At 29.6% G+C, this 17,280-nt stretch overlaps 1 protein-coding gene across 1 annotated transcript; it reads right to left on the reverse strand.

The window, feature by feature from the left end:
- Positions 1-3,937: 3,937 nt before the first annotated feature.
- LOC112681645 lies at positions 3,938-17,191 on the reverse strand. Its single transcript, XM_025551901.1, has 13 exons — positions 17,057-17,191; positions 11,308-11,400; positions 11,002-11,065; positions 10,274-10,423; positions 9,959-10,170; positions 8,706-8,854; positions 8,532-8,640; positions 8,306-8,464; positions 8,093-8,215; positions 7,816-8,032; positions 7,469-7,750; positions 7,107-7,328; positions 3,938-7,024 (listed from the first exon to the last, which is right to left on the reverse strand). Exons 3-13 carry the CDS (start codon positions 11,063-11,065, stop codon positions 3,993-3,995), a joined length of 4,719 nt encoding a protein of 1,572 aa, XP_025407686.1. The 5' UTR covers positions 11,308-11,400; positions 17,057-17,191; the 3' UTR covers positions 3,938-3,992.
- Between the last annotated feature and the right edge of the window lie 89 nt (positions 17,192-17,280).

Consider the following 17,280-nt stretch of genomic DNA (forward strand, 5'->3'; position numbering starts at 1 on the left):
ACTATGGTTATATTATACTTATTATTATATTACTATATATATAGTATAATATATTACTATATTATACTTTATTATAACTTATCTTATTATTTATAAGGACAAGACTATGTATGTAACAATATGTATGTAAATTCGACTAAATGGGCTTCCACTGAATGTCCGTATTTAAAATATTATTTGATACTATCGTTGTTTTTAAGTTATGAGAAATGTGAATGAGATCATTATCGCTACGGATTTAGTTCACTGCGTATACGTAGTACATACTATTTATCTGAATACATACTATTTATCTGAAATCTAAAAAAAAAAAAAAAAATTCATGGGATTATTAATAATTTATAGTACCTATCGTGGATTCGTGGAGAAAAATAGTTCATAATTGTACCTACATTTACGGAAACAGTAGTGCTGTCAGACGTCAATGCAATATTTCGATTACTGAGTATAAAACACTATATCAATTAATCCAGTTTTGGTCAAATTTACGTTATTACTTATTGCACTCGGTGCGTCAAAAATCCATTTATATCACCTGATGGGGATCTGTATACTCATAAAATATTAAATTGAGTATTGTTAACTCTAAAATTCAGTTTTAAAATGTTTGCCATGGAATGCTCATCTCATGCATATCTATGTTAATGTTATGTTTAATAAAGACCGTAATACCGTTATTCTTATTTTTTTTTTTTTTTTTTTTGATGACAAATATAATTAATTATAGTATTTATTATGTTATAGTATATTTAATCAATTGTATAGGATAAGATAACTATAAGATAACCCACGCATACATACGTAGGTAATGTACATTTGTAAAACATTTTAAAATATATCATTATCGTAGTTCCGGGAATCCATAAAACTGTCGACCGGTAGACAGTGGCATGTGATAATGTATTACACACACTAATGTTTGTTTACTACTCACACAATAACACAGTTCAAATGTACATGTGATATGAATTGCCCAAATATTACTCCTTAAAACGTGCTATGCTGGAGCCCCCTTGACGTGGTTTTCATTCATATTGTCTTAGTCTGCTTTGTAGACCTTCCATCTTCGTTGGTGACTGTGCTTGGGTGGTCGCACGTACCAAGTCTGACTTATTTTCATCTATTCAAAATGAAAAACTAAATAAATTATTTTTAAAATCTGTTTTGTTATACATTGTTGGGTTATGTGTTATACTTTGTTTTGATGTGGTACTTAATAAAATGCATATAATAATGTACTTGAGAGAACTTTTTTTTTTTAAGTGGGAGCCCCTTTTTAAAATTTCCTGATAGGCCAAAAATGGCCTATCCGCCCATGTAAAAATGCCTTTAAAAGCGATTTATCGGTTAAAACACCTATTACTTTATTTGTAGAGAATAATAATTCAGGGTTAACCTCATAGGGGTATTTTATTATTCTAAATTAATATTACTTTATAATAAATACAAAAAAGCATTTATTTACTTTTTTATAATCATTGCAACTTTTATTCTAATGAATATTTTTCAAAACGTGTTTGCGATTTAATCAAAAATATTATTTTCTATCAATTGTATAATAGGTGTTTTCATCCTAAAATTACTTTAAAAGACATTTTTGTTGGTTTTCCGTAAACATGTTTTTACTAAATTTAATAACCGGGCATTCCATTATCTATAGAACAAATAATTGATGAATTTAGTGTAAAAGCCAGAAGGATGAATTTCCACCTAGATTGATTTTTTTTTTTTTTTTATAATAATAAAGAATAAAGATTTAAAATAATACATTTTTATTTATAACGTCCCCCCCCATACCAAATTCCTACGCACGCGACTGAAAGTCTATAACTCTATAGAGTGTGATACTACTCAGAATTTGTACAAGGTTGATGGTATATATGATTGGTAAAAAATACCTCTGCCCACACGGACTATTTTTCATCAGTCCCTGGAAATCTGATTACTTTAACAATATTTTGATAAATATATATTGATGGTTATATACGAATAGAAATAGTAACCGGAAACAGTTTAGTATCTACTTATCTAAAATCGGTCCGTCATAGAACAAAGTGATTTATTAATCAAAGTATCAATCTGATTTTTATCAAACTGCCATTTGAATAATAAGTAAATAACATACATATTTGATTTAACTTCATCAATAGCTTTTTTTTATATAAACAAAATTGAAACATCACTACAATAAAAAATAATTTTTATTTTCCCTCTATTTTATGATAAAAATGGTAAATAACGACATATAATATTAGATGACAGAATTAGATATAATAAATAGAATATTAGATGAAAAGGTGTATTTGAAAAATATTTTAAGTAAATGGGACCACAAAATTTAACTTGAGACATTGTCCTAAGCTTGCATAAAATTTATTTTTTCATAATTTCTTGATATTTGCAAAAACTGAAATAAAATTAATAATTATAAAATATTGTTCTTAGCCCACGGTCATTTCTACATTTATTGTCGAAACTTATATTTATAACCAAAGTATAGCAAGTCGTGTGCACATCAAATTTTAACATGATTTGTTATTGAACTAAACTTTAAATCTATATTAATATTCATATAAAGCAGGGCTTCAAACCGGTTTTATTGGAAAATGTGTATAAACGAAAATAAAAATGGAACCACATTTACTAATTTTATAGAACGAAAACAAAATAGTTAACCAGGAAAATATTTTTCGTTCTCGAACGGAAATAAATACATTTTCAATTACGAAAAATAATTAATATTTAATTTTAGTTTTTACACATTTTGTTAAGTTGGTCAACTTGTTTTGTTTGACATAAGACAGGTAAAAATTATTAGATAAATATAAAATAATTTGCAAAATAAAAATTGAACAGTTTGTAAGTGGGACTACTGGTTGTAACCATTACTGTAGATAATACGTGAACACGATTATTGACAACCAGAAATGACATTGTTTATATTGTACAATACCACTTTTAATGGACGATGGTATTATCTTAAATTGTATCAAATATTTGTAAATTTGTTCACATTTTGAATTATATGGTTCTTCTTTTTTGTCTTACACGATAATAAATATTGCAGTTATGTTGTTCATTATATGTGTTAGTATATTCAATATTGTAATAAAAACTTAAAAATGTGTATCATATATAAATTATGAACTTATTTTAAGAATATCTCACGATAGTTTAATTTTTTAATTAATTATTTCATTGGGCCCTAGTGTCCCAAGTAACCTGGTTTTATAAAAATTATAATTTTTTTTTGTCACCATAAACATTTAATAACATTACCTTTTAATAACTCGTACGCTAATGAGTAGTAGCCAAAATCATCGCTTATAATTTAAAGCAAAAAGATATAATAAGGCTATGAATACTCTTATATAATCAATTATGGCAAAATAATACATCCATTATGCTTGAAAAATATTCATAAACATTATTATTTCATACTATACCTTTATACTTGAATAATTTAGTTCTTTCAAGCATTTAAAAGTATGGATAGAAACTTTATGAAATGATTTGAGATTAGTATCTTATGAATTGCATTTTATTAATTTCTAAATAATAAATACAAATATAATGTAATAAGTTTAGTCTAAGTTAGGTACATATTATTTATGCATACATTTATACATTGTAATATATTACATTCACTGAATTTGAATACAATTATACATAAATTCCAACTCCAATATATAATTTTTATTTCCTATATAATATGTAAAATTATAAACAATTAGATTATTTTGAATATATCTTATTCCGTAAGTCTAACTTATTTAAAAATATTGATTGTCGTGTTTTTCAAAATATACATGAGAAGAAATATTGAAAGAATTGTACAATAGTAACACTATATGAATATATTAGTTAATACTAATTTTTGAAAACACTGAAACGTGTTTCAAATTACGAATTATGTGTATTATTTAATATGTTTGATTATAAAATTTCACATAGAAAAACTTCATATTTATATACATTATTTTCTTTTAAAATTAATTTGAGTAATTAATGAGCGTATCGTGTGAGCATGACGGTCCTTTAGATGGCCAATTACAGGCGCTTAGATTCTCGTCGAAAGCGAGATGAATTGGACATTTGAAGTCACTCAGTTCATACTTTTGTGTCCACTTGTCCCAATTACATGAGTAAAATTTGTTACATTGTTTCGGATCCCTGAACAAACCTGCACGGGTACACAACTTTTTATTCGATGGCTTTTTCACTTCTTCCAATATAACTTTAGTCTTCGTTTCGACTTCTTTTACGGATAATGATTTTTCGTCGTCATCATCGTCGTCATTGTTTTCGATTACGGTCCGGGTCGTAGTTGAAACGATTGTTGGTTTCTTTTTTTTAGCACAGTCGCATTGTGCTCCCAATTTGCCAACTAGTAGAGGGCTAGTGTCGCCAACAACCAGCACTTTTCCGTTTTCTTCGCTCTTCAAGTTTTGTCTTATTCCTGCTGTGTAATAACGCTCAAACTCGGCATTTAATTCTGGACTGACCGGTTCTACAATTATTGGTCTTAGAGGATAAGCTGGATAAGCCCCACGTATATCATGTCCGGCATCTTTTTCGTATTCTCTGGGAAGAGTGTAATTATTGGCGTAAAGAGAGTTTCCAACTGGAGCAGAATAATACCTAGGTAAAGGTGAACGATAAGCTGAATCTAAAGATGAATGGATGCTATGATAGTAATTTATCAAATCAGAAGCTGTGCTGGTATAACCAACTAATGGTTCTGGTCTTTGTGTATAAGTAACTACAGGAGGTCTTACACTAAACACAGACTCAAGCGATGGTATATATTGAGCCGCTGGAGGTGATATTTTTAACGAAGCTTCAGGTTTACACGTAGTTGATTGAACAGGTAGTGCTGAATACGATTCTTCACTAAATGTCTTAGGTTCCTCAGTCGAAGTTAAGTAAACTGAGGTAGGTAATGGTTTAGGTACATAATCGTTTGAACTGTATGACACAGCATCGGGTTTATAAGATGTACTTGAATATAAAGGTTTTGGGGTAGAATTTTCTATTGATTCGGAAAGTTTTGCTATGTATTCATCAATGTCGAAGGAATCATTTGGTACGTAGTCTCCGTCATGTTGTGATGGATAAGATGGATAACTGTTGTATAACAAGTTAGGCGCACTTGTCGTTGAGTAAGTGGTGGACAATGGAGTTTTGGATAATTTAGAAATCAATTCTTCAACGAAAAGAGCATCATTATTAGGTGCTGTAGATGAAGGTGTATAGTAGTCAACCGTTGGCTTGAACGTAGGTTTGTATGCACTTGGGGTAACCGAAGGACCGTATTCTAGAGGAGAATAAGTTGAAGAAATGGATGATTTGTAATCTGTTGATTTTTCAGTAGTTACTGGGTATGATAATGAAGAACCGTAATTCTCATTATATTCTTTAACTTTTGGTGATGTTGAATACGACGGAGCATATGATGTTTCTTTATATGTACTCAATTTAGACGATGGAGAGCTGTAATATAATATAGTTGGTTTTGGAGTGGTAGAAGAATACGTTGGTATGAAGTTATTTCCATGAACGGACGGTGTATAATCAATTACTGGAGTAGTTGACGGATATTTTTGACTAGAAAGTCTTGATAAATAATCATCAAAATTTAATTGAGTTATAAACTGTTCTTTATATAAGCTTGTATCGTGGTATGTAGGTTTTTCTGTAGTAGAGGAAATTAGATAATCGTTAAAGTTGTTAATTGGGGACGAAGATACATACGATGAACTAGTAGTAGAATATTGTGATTTTGAATTTTCGTTCAAACTTGAATAAGAACTTCCTTGGGAATAATCTTCAAATGGTTTAGAAGTTGGTTGCAAATAAATATTTGAGTACGAGTATGATGGTACATCAGGATATTTAACAATGGGTTTTTGAGTGGTTGAATATGATTCAAAATTATATGATGGCTGGTATTTTTCATTGATTTTATGAGAATCGTATCCATTTGCTCCTCCCAAAATAGAATAAGAATGTTTGTTTTCATTATTTACATAAGGTATTGATGGGTTTGAATAAACGTTAGATGAAGAATAACTTTCTGAATAAAGTCTAGCATTGGGTATTTTATTCAAAGGTCCTTGAGTGGTGGAATATGTTTCATAGTCTTTAATTGGTGGATATTGTATATCATTTTTATGTGAGTCATAGTTTTTATTTACTGGTATACTTTGAAAATTGTTTTGTTGGTGAACAAATCCTGCGTGATATTGAGAACCAAGTTCTGAATCGTGCTGTTGATGATAGAGTATTCCTAAAGGCGCATTAAATTTATTGTATTCCGGTCTGTATCTATTCAAATATGGTGATCCAATCGGTTGATTTGGAATTACATATCTATCAGTCTCGCCATATGAATATTGTGGTTTTATTGTAGTGGAGTAAGATTCTGAAGGTCCGTATAAGAATTGAGGTTTGCTTGTAGTAGCATAACTTTCGGTTGAACTGTATGGATATTGAGGTTTACTTGTGCTAGAGTAGCCTTCAGTGGAGCTGTAAAAGAATTGTGGTCTACTTGTGGTAGCATAAGATTCCGTAGGTTCATAAGATAATTCGGGCTTTTTCGTTGTAGCATAAGTTCCAGTTAGTCCATAAAAGGATTCTGGTTTGGTTGTGCTAGATTCCGTCGAACCATAAAATATTTGTGGTCTGATAGGATTAACAAAATTTTCTGATGAACTATATGGAATTTGAAAATCGTTTGGCGGTGAATACGATTGCGCTGAACTGTACAAAAATTGAGGTGCATTCGGTGCTCCATAATTTACTGTAGAATCATATGTTAATTGAGGTTTGATTGTGGAAGAATATGGGAAGTTAAATTTACCAAAAGGATCATAAGTATCAATGGATTCAAATGGTACTTGAGGTTGATCTTGATTATATTTACCATATGGAACAAATGATTCTTTTTCGTATAAAGTGTTAAATAAATTCGTCTGATAAGGTTGTTCTCCGTAATTGTTTGTATATGATCTACCAGAGTTTCCTTTAAAAAATAAAAAATAAAATACAATAAAACGTTAGAATAAAATAATAACGATAAAAATTAAAATGTTATATTAACTTACCACAAGACCCCACTTTCCATTGCCAGTCACATTTTAATGTATTCTCATCAAATACTAATCCAAATGGACATCTGAATTCGTACGCTGTGAGAGGAGTATAACCATCTTTAGCATGATCAAGACAGGCGAAAAACCATCGACAGTTTTCTGGATCAGCATAATATCCCTCTATTGGTGGACAGATAAATTGGTTTCGTGGAACAGGAGCTATTTCACTTGAGCCTTTAAACAACATTTTCCACAGTATTGTTACACAATTAAATTAATAATGATATGCAGAACATCAATTCAAATTCCAACAAAAATATTAAATTGTGTTAAATTATTTTTACTAATATATCTGATTTAATATGTGACTTTACCTTGACAAGCTCCTGTATCGGATAAGGATCCGGGCCATACGCATACCTCAACTTTTTCATCAAATGCTAGACCATCAGGACAATCATATTCATAAACCGTGAAGTAATTGGACTTTTGATCAAATTTTACGCAACGATAAAATCGATTACAACCACTTGGATGCCTAAAATAACCTTGTCGTGAACATTCGAATTCTGTTTTTGTGTCTTTTCGAATTACATGAACTTCACCATCTCTGGTGACCACTCTCTCTATGTAATATGGCGAATAGTTGATTTCATCTAATATTAAATGTATTCATGAAATTATTAAATTACTTAGTAAAATTATTTTTATAAAACATTACTATTGAAATAGAATCCTTGGTCGGCCGGTTGTTGTAACTGTTCTTGCAAGCTTAATAACTGAGCAGATCTAGATTTCCTGGCAATTTCGGTAAAAGTTTTCGCAAGTTCTTTCAATGGTTCTACATCCGTTTGGTTTATGCACGTTAATTTCCAATCCAACGCTTCAACGTCAGTCACTACAGCTCCAGCTAAATCTCGTAACAATATGTATTTTCCCTGCGGTATTAAAATATTTTAATTTGTATTTATAAACATTTTAAAATTATTAATGCATGCCTTAATGGATACGCTGACACTATCATCGAACGACATCCATGTCGTATTCATAAACGTGTATGGAGCAGTTAAATCCTCATCTCTTTCGATTGTCCAATTACCTTCTTTCATTATTTCACACATCTATACAATTTAAACACGTAGTGAAATTTCAAATATATTTTCTAATTTAATAAACTCTATTGTCGGAGGAAATGTAATTTTATAATGTACTTGTTGTCGCGTAATTGTTGTTGGAAAACCAACGGCTGGTGATCGAGGAGTATTTTTGGTTGGATCTTTAAGTTCAAATTTACTTGCTGTCGAAGGCAGTGATAAAAGTATTGATGAATGATGAACACCAAGTCCGATAACAAGATCGATAAGGGCATCCTGAAATTTATAAAGGGCATTAATTAACAATTTCAAGTTTGTTAAGTGCTCAAGTAATATTATTTACAGCATTCAGTAAATCATCGGCTCCCATAAGTCGACTTGGGTGGTAAGTATAACCTTGCTCAGAATTGTCTACAAGATTATGTGTTGCAATTATAAAGAAATCCACAAATCTAAAGAAATAGAATATAATGAATATATTTAATTTAAAGTTTTATTATATTATTATAATTCTTACTTGGAGAGTTTCTTGAGATCGTAGTATTTTGTCATAATAGCTACATTTGGAGGAAGAACTAGTTGTATTTCTTTTGTTTGTTTAAATACTTCTAATGAATTATTCGTTAATGCAACTTTGAACTTGTTATTGATTTCAGACGATAATACCTATTTAAATAATTATTATTAGTTATTCGGTTTATATAAATAAATAAAAATAATTAAATAATAAAAATTTAAATAATTAAATTAATATTTTATTGTCTAATCTCATCACTATTATTTGTTTGTGGATATAATTTCATATTTAAATGTTAACTAGATATATCGTCATTACCATTTAATGTTTGACGTATTTTTGATGAATTGTTAATAAGAGTACTTTATTATTATTAAGAAATTAAGATACTTAATAATTATTAACGAACTCAAATGTATTCGCCATCAATTTGATTGCACAATACACTCAAACATGTTTTTTAATTGTTATTTTCCAAAGTATCGTATCACTGACGGACAATATAAGGTAGACAAAAAAAAAAATCATAAAAATTGCCTTAAAGGTTTTTCAATTGGAATCAGTATAATATTTCTATTTTTTAATTTTATATAGGTTTTATGATTGATCGGTTCGTTTGCGTGTGACCTTAAACTTCATGGTAGTGGCGGCGTTGCGTAAAAATAACGTGCGCTAATAACACCGTTCGTACCTATATTCATAATATGGGAATCATTTATCTTCTGCGGTTTTAAAATACGGTTATAACGAATACGTTTTTCCTTCTTTTTTCTTTCTCTCTCTCCCTTTAGAAACCATCTACTCGAATTCTAATCGTAGAGTATACGGTGCATATACGTATACGTGCATATAAATTACTGCATTGGTTGTGTGAAATTCAAGTTTAAGGCTAAATAATCTGTGGCGCGCGTAAAATTCGTATCTTCGTAATAATAATAATGATGACGAAATTATAGAAATCAATATTATAAAATTATTACGTTCAGGCGCGATTAGCTGCTGCACACTACATCACACAGTAAATTATGATGTGTTCGCGTGCAACCTAATCCATATGTATGTATACGTTATTATCATCGTCGTATAACGTCGCTCGGCCGGGCACGTTCGCTTCAGTTGGGTATTACATTGTTGTTACGTATTGCGATACAGTTTAACGCTGGAATGATGCTCGGAACGTTATTAGTAGGGTGTGCCATTAATACCAAACTCGTTATGGTATTGTAATGTACACGTGTTGTTGACCAACTCACCTTGAAGAAATGCACAACGAGCGATTTATCCACGGATACTTCGGATTGCCGTAGATCCAATTGTATTCCGTCGTAGTGCACCAACACGTCGACGATCTCTTTGCAAATCTGGTTCGTCTTCTTTGCAACATCTTCTGTGTACACCGAAACGGCGGCCAGTGATTTAAGATCGCCATTGATCTGTTTGTACGATTTGATTGTCGACGTCGAGTCTATAGGTCGCAGCGTTTTATTGTCGTACGATAAATAAACATTGCTTTAGAACCATTTTAACGCATAATAGCCCGACCGAAGTCGAAATCTTCAGCATCTTACCCGGGGTCTCGTCGTCCTTTTCCGATTCCAAACTAACAGGAACCGCTATATGTGTGCACAAGCAAGTGTTGAAGTTCAGGATTTCTTTGGCCGTTCCGAACTCGCAGACGATCTGTTTCATAGGCGTGTTCTCGCATTTTTGTGTATTTTCTAAAATAACAATAAAAATAACAAAAGTGCACGAGCTTATAACAATTAGTAATCCAAAGCTGATATGAGTTTTATGTTGTTATATTCATTGATAATAGTTGTTTCGACTTTTTTTTGTTAATATTTATTATCAATGCACCCAATCATTTGTTAAATAAATTGAAGTGAATAAAATATACAAATATACTTATATACTAAGAATTTAAATCAATTTTTAATGTGATTTACGTTTAATTTAAATCATACTAGTAAATATGTACCAATATTTTCAGAAAATTTAAAGAGTTTAAGGAATACCTTTTTTTTTTCATGTAAGTTTGCTTAATCTTTAGTCTTTTACGGAGAATATTTTTTCGTTCTTTGTCGTTTTAAAACAAATCAACGAACATACTTTGTTTTTATTGAAGTCGATTATTTTCTACTTTAAATGAGTAACATTGTTAAATTTATCTTTAAAATGAAAAATATGTGTTAAATCGTTTGCAAATAAACATATTATTTGGTAGAATATATTTATTGAAGTGTTGGACTTTTACGCCTATTAGCTCATAAATACAACGAGAAAACAAGATACTTACCAGAATGTGCCCAATTGATAACAATTAGCACGAGCAGAGTAGTTAATTTTAGTCCTTGGGCCATCTAAAATCAAAATTAAAGTGTATTTTGACGTTTGTTTACTAGACCCTTAGACGGTCCATCGATTTAAACTGACCTTCCGATTATTAATTGTTAATTAATAAATCGACCTTCTCGAAACACTTATAAGTGTACATAATTTATAACATAATATAATTAAGTGTTCATATATAGTAATAATAATAATAATAATATATAATGAGAACAAGATTTCTGGGCATTCATAATATTTATCATATACGAACCGTTTTAAAATAATTTTCTTTCACTTTCGTTCACAATTCTTTCATACATACGTTATGTCGAGTAATATTGCAGGTGCATTTTGCGTTGGCGCCCTTGGAAAAAAATAAAAAAAAAAAATAAAAGTTGTCATTAGTGCGTATACGTACGTGGGTAGGCTTATAGTATAAATGTAGAGCGGTCTGTGAAACGCTCGAGGCGGTGTTCTCAATACATTATAAACGTATTTTTTTTTTAATTTTTTTTTTCGAGAGAGGTTGAAAAATCCTTCGCAAGCAGCGTGTTACATAAGTAATGGACATCTCTCATAGCAAATATAAAAATGGCAATCGGGTTTGACAAGTCTCGTATGGACTACTTCTTAACTATCTCACCTGTCTGACGAATAATTAAGAATTGTTCATTATTTTCGAAATTTTATTCGTGTATTGTACCGCTACTGTAGTGACAATTATTATCATGCCGAAGGATAATAATACAGACAGACGTTGCATGCTGCATGCGCGCAGAATTAATTCTGATAAATAGTGCAGGGAAACTTCGTCAAAACAATGGTTTTAGTTATAACAGTAATAATAATGACAGTGATAGTTATAATAACAATGTATAATTTAGTAGCAGAAACAAAAAACGGTGTTTAAACTTATCGAATAAAAATGAGCTTTTTCGCGCGTTTCGTTTTTGCTCGCTTTCGTCCAATGTTTATTGCTTGTTGCGTATTACTTTTTTTTGTTAATAGTAGTTTAAACACGGAATAATTAATGGTGTCATAAATGTGTACGATAAATTAATATTTTGTACCATTATAAACGAGTAAAAGAAATTATGCGTCGCAAAAGCTATCCGAAAATTACGAAATTAATATTCTTTATTTTTTTCAGTATTTGCAGGATTTGTAATAATTGTGTTATTTTAAAGTCTTCGGATAGTGTTTAAGTTATAAAAAGGTTTTATCAGTATTTGATGGTATTAATATTTGTTGTTGTTATTTTGTATGTAATAACGATCTAATTTACCGTTCCTATTTACCCGGGTATTTAGTTATTAAATATTGCTGTTTTTACATCACAATTAAATCATTTTCTAAATACTTACCAATACCAGAATGCTTATTCTATCAAGTATCGTTTGAAACAAATGTTGATAATAATAATGTTTTGAACCGAAGTCATAGTGATATTCATTTAGGCTAAAAATTATGATTTAAAAAAGATGGCTGACAATATTATTAAATCGTTTTATAAGTAATTGCTATATTATAGGCACGATATGATGCTCTACGAAATATTTCTTGAATTACATTTATAAGACTAACAAATATTAAAAACACTTAATTTGTGCAGTAGAATAAAATCAGATTTAAATAATGAAACATTTACAGCTAGCGTTCATCGACACGATGAACAGAAAGTGAAATAAAGTGGTAAAACCGAGACGGAAATTCAAGAGATATTCAAGTGACAAGTCTTAACGATGCGTAAACCATTGTTCTACTAGAATATTATTATTATACCATATATCGTAAATTAATGTCATTCGTATAAAACATATACATAATAAATCTTTCTATGAGAACGTGTAATATTAACTTTATAGTTGTAAAATCAATATTAGCCCTTCAATACGTAATACTTGTGTAATGGAGAATAATAACTCGATATCATATTTCAGTTCAGTAGGTGTACATTTGATTGGAAATTGAAATCAAATCATCAAGTTGTATTAAAATGTAGGTAAATTATGTTTAAAATGTCATTTTGGCGTAAAATAATTTCCTGTTATGAGCATATGATAAATTATTATAAGATGACGTAAGCAATATTATTAATAATATTAATAACAGAAAATTTACATAAATGACTTGCACTTTGGCCACGTGCACAGTGTCTACATTTTATATTAACCAATCTTAGTTTAAAAAAACTAAGAAATGTTCATATCTTATTGTATATGTAGAGTCCTACATTTTGAAAAATATTAATATGAGTCGTATGCGTTCATAATACATACTCTGATCCACAATACAAACATCTAATAAAATATTATACGTGTTGCGAAATATTAAAATAAATTTTAACTTTCATTAAACGTTGTGTGTAGTACTTACCTACAGATTATATTCTAGTATAGTATAATTAGATAAACATATAGGTACATGAAATATATTGTACCACAAAAATCGTGATGAATTGTGAATACAAAAAACAATAATATAAAGTATCACATTAATATTTTGTAACACAAATGAGTTACATGTACCTACGATATAACATAAAATATATGCATAATTAGCTATAATAATGAAGTTAAAAGCAATATGAGTCACGTGTTTTTATGCAACCAGCTAATAAATTAAAATATTAACTTTTCTGTTTGACCCATTGTAAAATTGATTTATATTTTACAACACAGAAGTTTAGAGTATAATTGTAAAAAAAAATGTAATTAACTAAACAATTTTCTAGTAAACAATTACAATGTATAAAATAAGTAAAGATTTATTCTTGCATTAGTATACTAGTTTATATCATAAGGCTGTACTACCTATGAATATACCTGTACTTACTTATTTCGGATGTGCAATCGATTTAAAATAAATGGTATATGTATAAAAATATCGGTTTAGCCAACGAAATTCGAAGATATTAATAATAACTTTTATAAAAACGTGAAACAAATACAACTACCGTATAAATATAAAAGTAAAATAAATTACATAGTACCAACTAAATATTTTAATTAAGAACCCTCCAAATATTTCCATGTATGAATTTTAAAATGAAATAATTATGTTTTTTTGATATTTGTTTAAAATAGTAAAATGTATATATTTTTATAGATTGTATAATCAACAAACTCCTCGGTCCATTAAACCAAATATTTCTTACCTACTGTATTAAACTTCATTTTTAACATAAACATAAAATAAGCTCAAAAAATATATAGTCGAGAATTAAAAAATAGAAATCATACAGCTTAAAATAAAATGTGTTTAACTATTTAAAAAAAATCCAAATTTATTTTAGCATGCTTGTGACAGCTTATGTTATGTTTATTTTATTTTGAGTCATTTATTGCCATATAGAGCTGTATCTATACACCTTGTACGTGCGCAACATATTATTACATTAGTATTTCGGAATAAGTCATATTTTTTTTTCACGTTTCAATACTTATGTTTACGTGACAACCAAATCATAATTTTTATGTGTAATATACCTATATATAAATAACGAAGTGTCGTAGTGGGTCACAAAGAAAAAAAAATAATTTAAGATCCACGTTAAGATAATATTTAAAAACCGGATTATTATGTTATGAAATCAAATTTTATGAATTTATTTCATTATTGTAGTCGACTTATTAAAATACTATTCTCTTAATTCGAATAAACTTCAATCGATTCATAATAATTGTATTTGTTGTATCTTATAATTATTATGAATGAAAGTTAATCACTCCATATAATATAAATTTAAATAGTAATAAATGCTAAAGGTTTTTTATATAACATTTATAGTATGTTATACTTTTACTTTAATTTTTCTAATTTATAAGGTTATATTTAAGTTTTTTATACCATATAAGGTATTACTTATAGAAGTGGAAATATTAATATATTATTATCTACCACGCACATTATAAACGATGTGTTAAAGTTTTATCAATGTTATCAAGTTCTAGTCGATAGTAATTTAAAGAATAATATAGCCTTGAAAAAATTCGACAATCTTGTCCGAAATAGTATATCTAATAGTATATTAATAACATGAATTAAAAGAAAAGTTATTAAAAAAATTCCTTGTATAACTAATTAAATTATTTAAATAAAATTGAAAACTATAAAATTAGAACACGCTTTTATTATACAACAACATTTTAAAATAATGTTTTAACTTGAGATGTTTTAAATGAAATGTCAATTTTATAAAATACGTTTTTAATAAATTATTTTTTTCATTTTTTAGTTTTAAAAACAGATAGTTTATTCTTCGTCAATAATTTTATCTTTTTTCTCAACCTTAGCATAATATCTATAGAAATTAAATAATTTATTTGTATTTTTTATCTTTATTATTAAATAAACGTTTTTATAAAATTACTTGAACGTATCACTTTTTATATTAATGTTATATATCTGTATACCTGATTAATTTAGACATAAAGTACCTATAGTACAAATATTACAATTTATAATTTATCGTATTCATGTGCAATAAAAGTTAAACAAAAATTAAATTGTTTGGTTGTTAGTATTCTTAAAATAATATTAACGTATTTTAAAATATATAAGTAATTTATTCAAATTTCAAATATCAAAAGTAGAATAAAAGTATCTGTGTTACTATCGTTTATGGACCGGCTGGCCTGTATCGTATAATTAAATAAATAAATATATAAATAAATAAAATTTAAATACTATTTGTTAGGTATATTTCACGTTATAAAAATAAAATATTAGAGAGGTCAATTTTTTTTCGTTGTATATATATTTATAATCGGTTTCATAAAAAATATAAAAGCAAACTGTTATATTTAATATTTTTTAGTTATTTATTTCTTTAATAATTCTAAATTATTGGTCATAAATTTTTGACCAACGTTATGTTATTGCCCGCGTAGTTTCGTATTAAATATTGGAATATTTTCAAAATTTTAGTTTGACGAAAATAATAATTATAGCGATGAACTAGGATGATAACGATAAAAAATAAAACCGCTTTCCAATGGAGTATAATTTCAATTAGCTGATTTCGTTAACCACGAATAAATTATATTTTTAATATGAATCATTGATATTTGAAGTGCAAAGATCTCAATGATCTTTTTATTGAAACGTTCGACAGTAGTAAAATACGGTATTGAGTTTAAAAAGTCACTCAAACTTTCATGTAGCAAAGGCATGTTGTTGTTGTTTTTTTTTTTTTACATGTCCAATTAGTTTTCATTCTAAAAATGAATAGCAGTGTGAAATCGCACAAACCATTTCGATTGAACAGAAACAAATATTATAATGTAATTCAAAAGCGACTCGATATTTTCAAATATTCCAATGCTTTCTTTCGAAACGAACAACGGTATTAGTTCCGGCGGAAAATCGGAACGTTGGGCTAACCCGACCGTACTACGCGTGGAGGTTCGGCAGGATCGATGGTGAGACTTCGTGCCGAAGAAATGCGGAGATAAAGAAAAAGGCAGTACCTACCCAGGCCCGTAGCTAGACTACAAGCAAGCCATGCATTGCTTTAGAGCGTCGTACAATTTTAAAGAAATTATAGTAGCAAAATGTAATAAATATCGACAACATACGACAGTAATTACTGTTATGCATCTTCACTACTATCGTAGCTCCACTAGCTCAATGCGACTGTAAATTGTTTTAGCATATTATAATTACGATTTGTGATGAACAGCGACCGTACGATTTTCGCTTTAAGGTGGAATATATCTTACGACGGGCTTGTACCACGTACCGAGATCGACGAACGGGTGGTTTGGCCGAGGGCGCGCGTTTGAGTTAGATGTTAAAATCGATGTTTTCGTTGAAAACAAGCGCCAAAATAAGATTCGCCGATGGGGTCTCGGAGGTTGGTTGCGGGGGATCGCGAGGGACGTGTTTTTTTTTTCTACAAATTGTTTTCGTTCGCCGAGGTACGCAATGCTAGTGACGACGCGTTCTCGACAAACGGTGCGCGCACGTGCGCGGATAGTAAGCCATACGGGCGAATACGATATGCGGTGAATACTCACGTGGAATCAATAACGTTGCACCGGTGCAGAGTATGCGACAGCGCAGGCAGAGGCGGTACGGTGCGCGCACCGGTTGAGATTGTTGACGCGATTGCGTTCTCCGTTTACGCGATGCCGGGCGGTGCGGCGACAAGTGACGCGTGCACTAACCGCGCCAAAGCTCTTTGGGCCCGCCGACGCCGCGACAGGTGAAAGTGACATTGCGCGCGTGGAGGGTTTCACGT

This window comes from Sipha flava, unplaced genomic scaffold (genome assembly GCF_003268045.1).
Source record: "Sipha flava isolate LNK unplaced genomic scaffold, YSA_version1 193_pilon_pilon, whole genome shotgun sequence".
Classification (NCBI taxonomy): domain Eukaryota; kingdom Metazoa; phylum Arthropoda; class Insecta; order Hemiptera; family Aphididae; genus Sipha; species Sipha flava.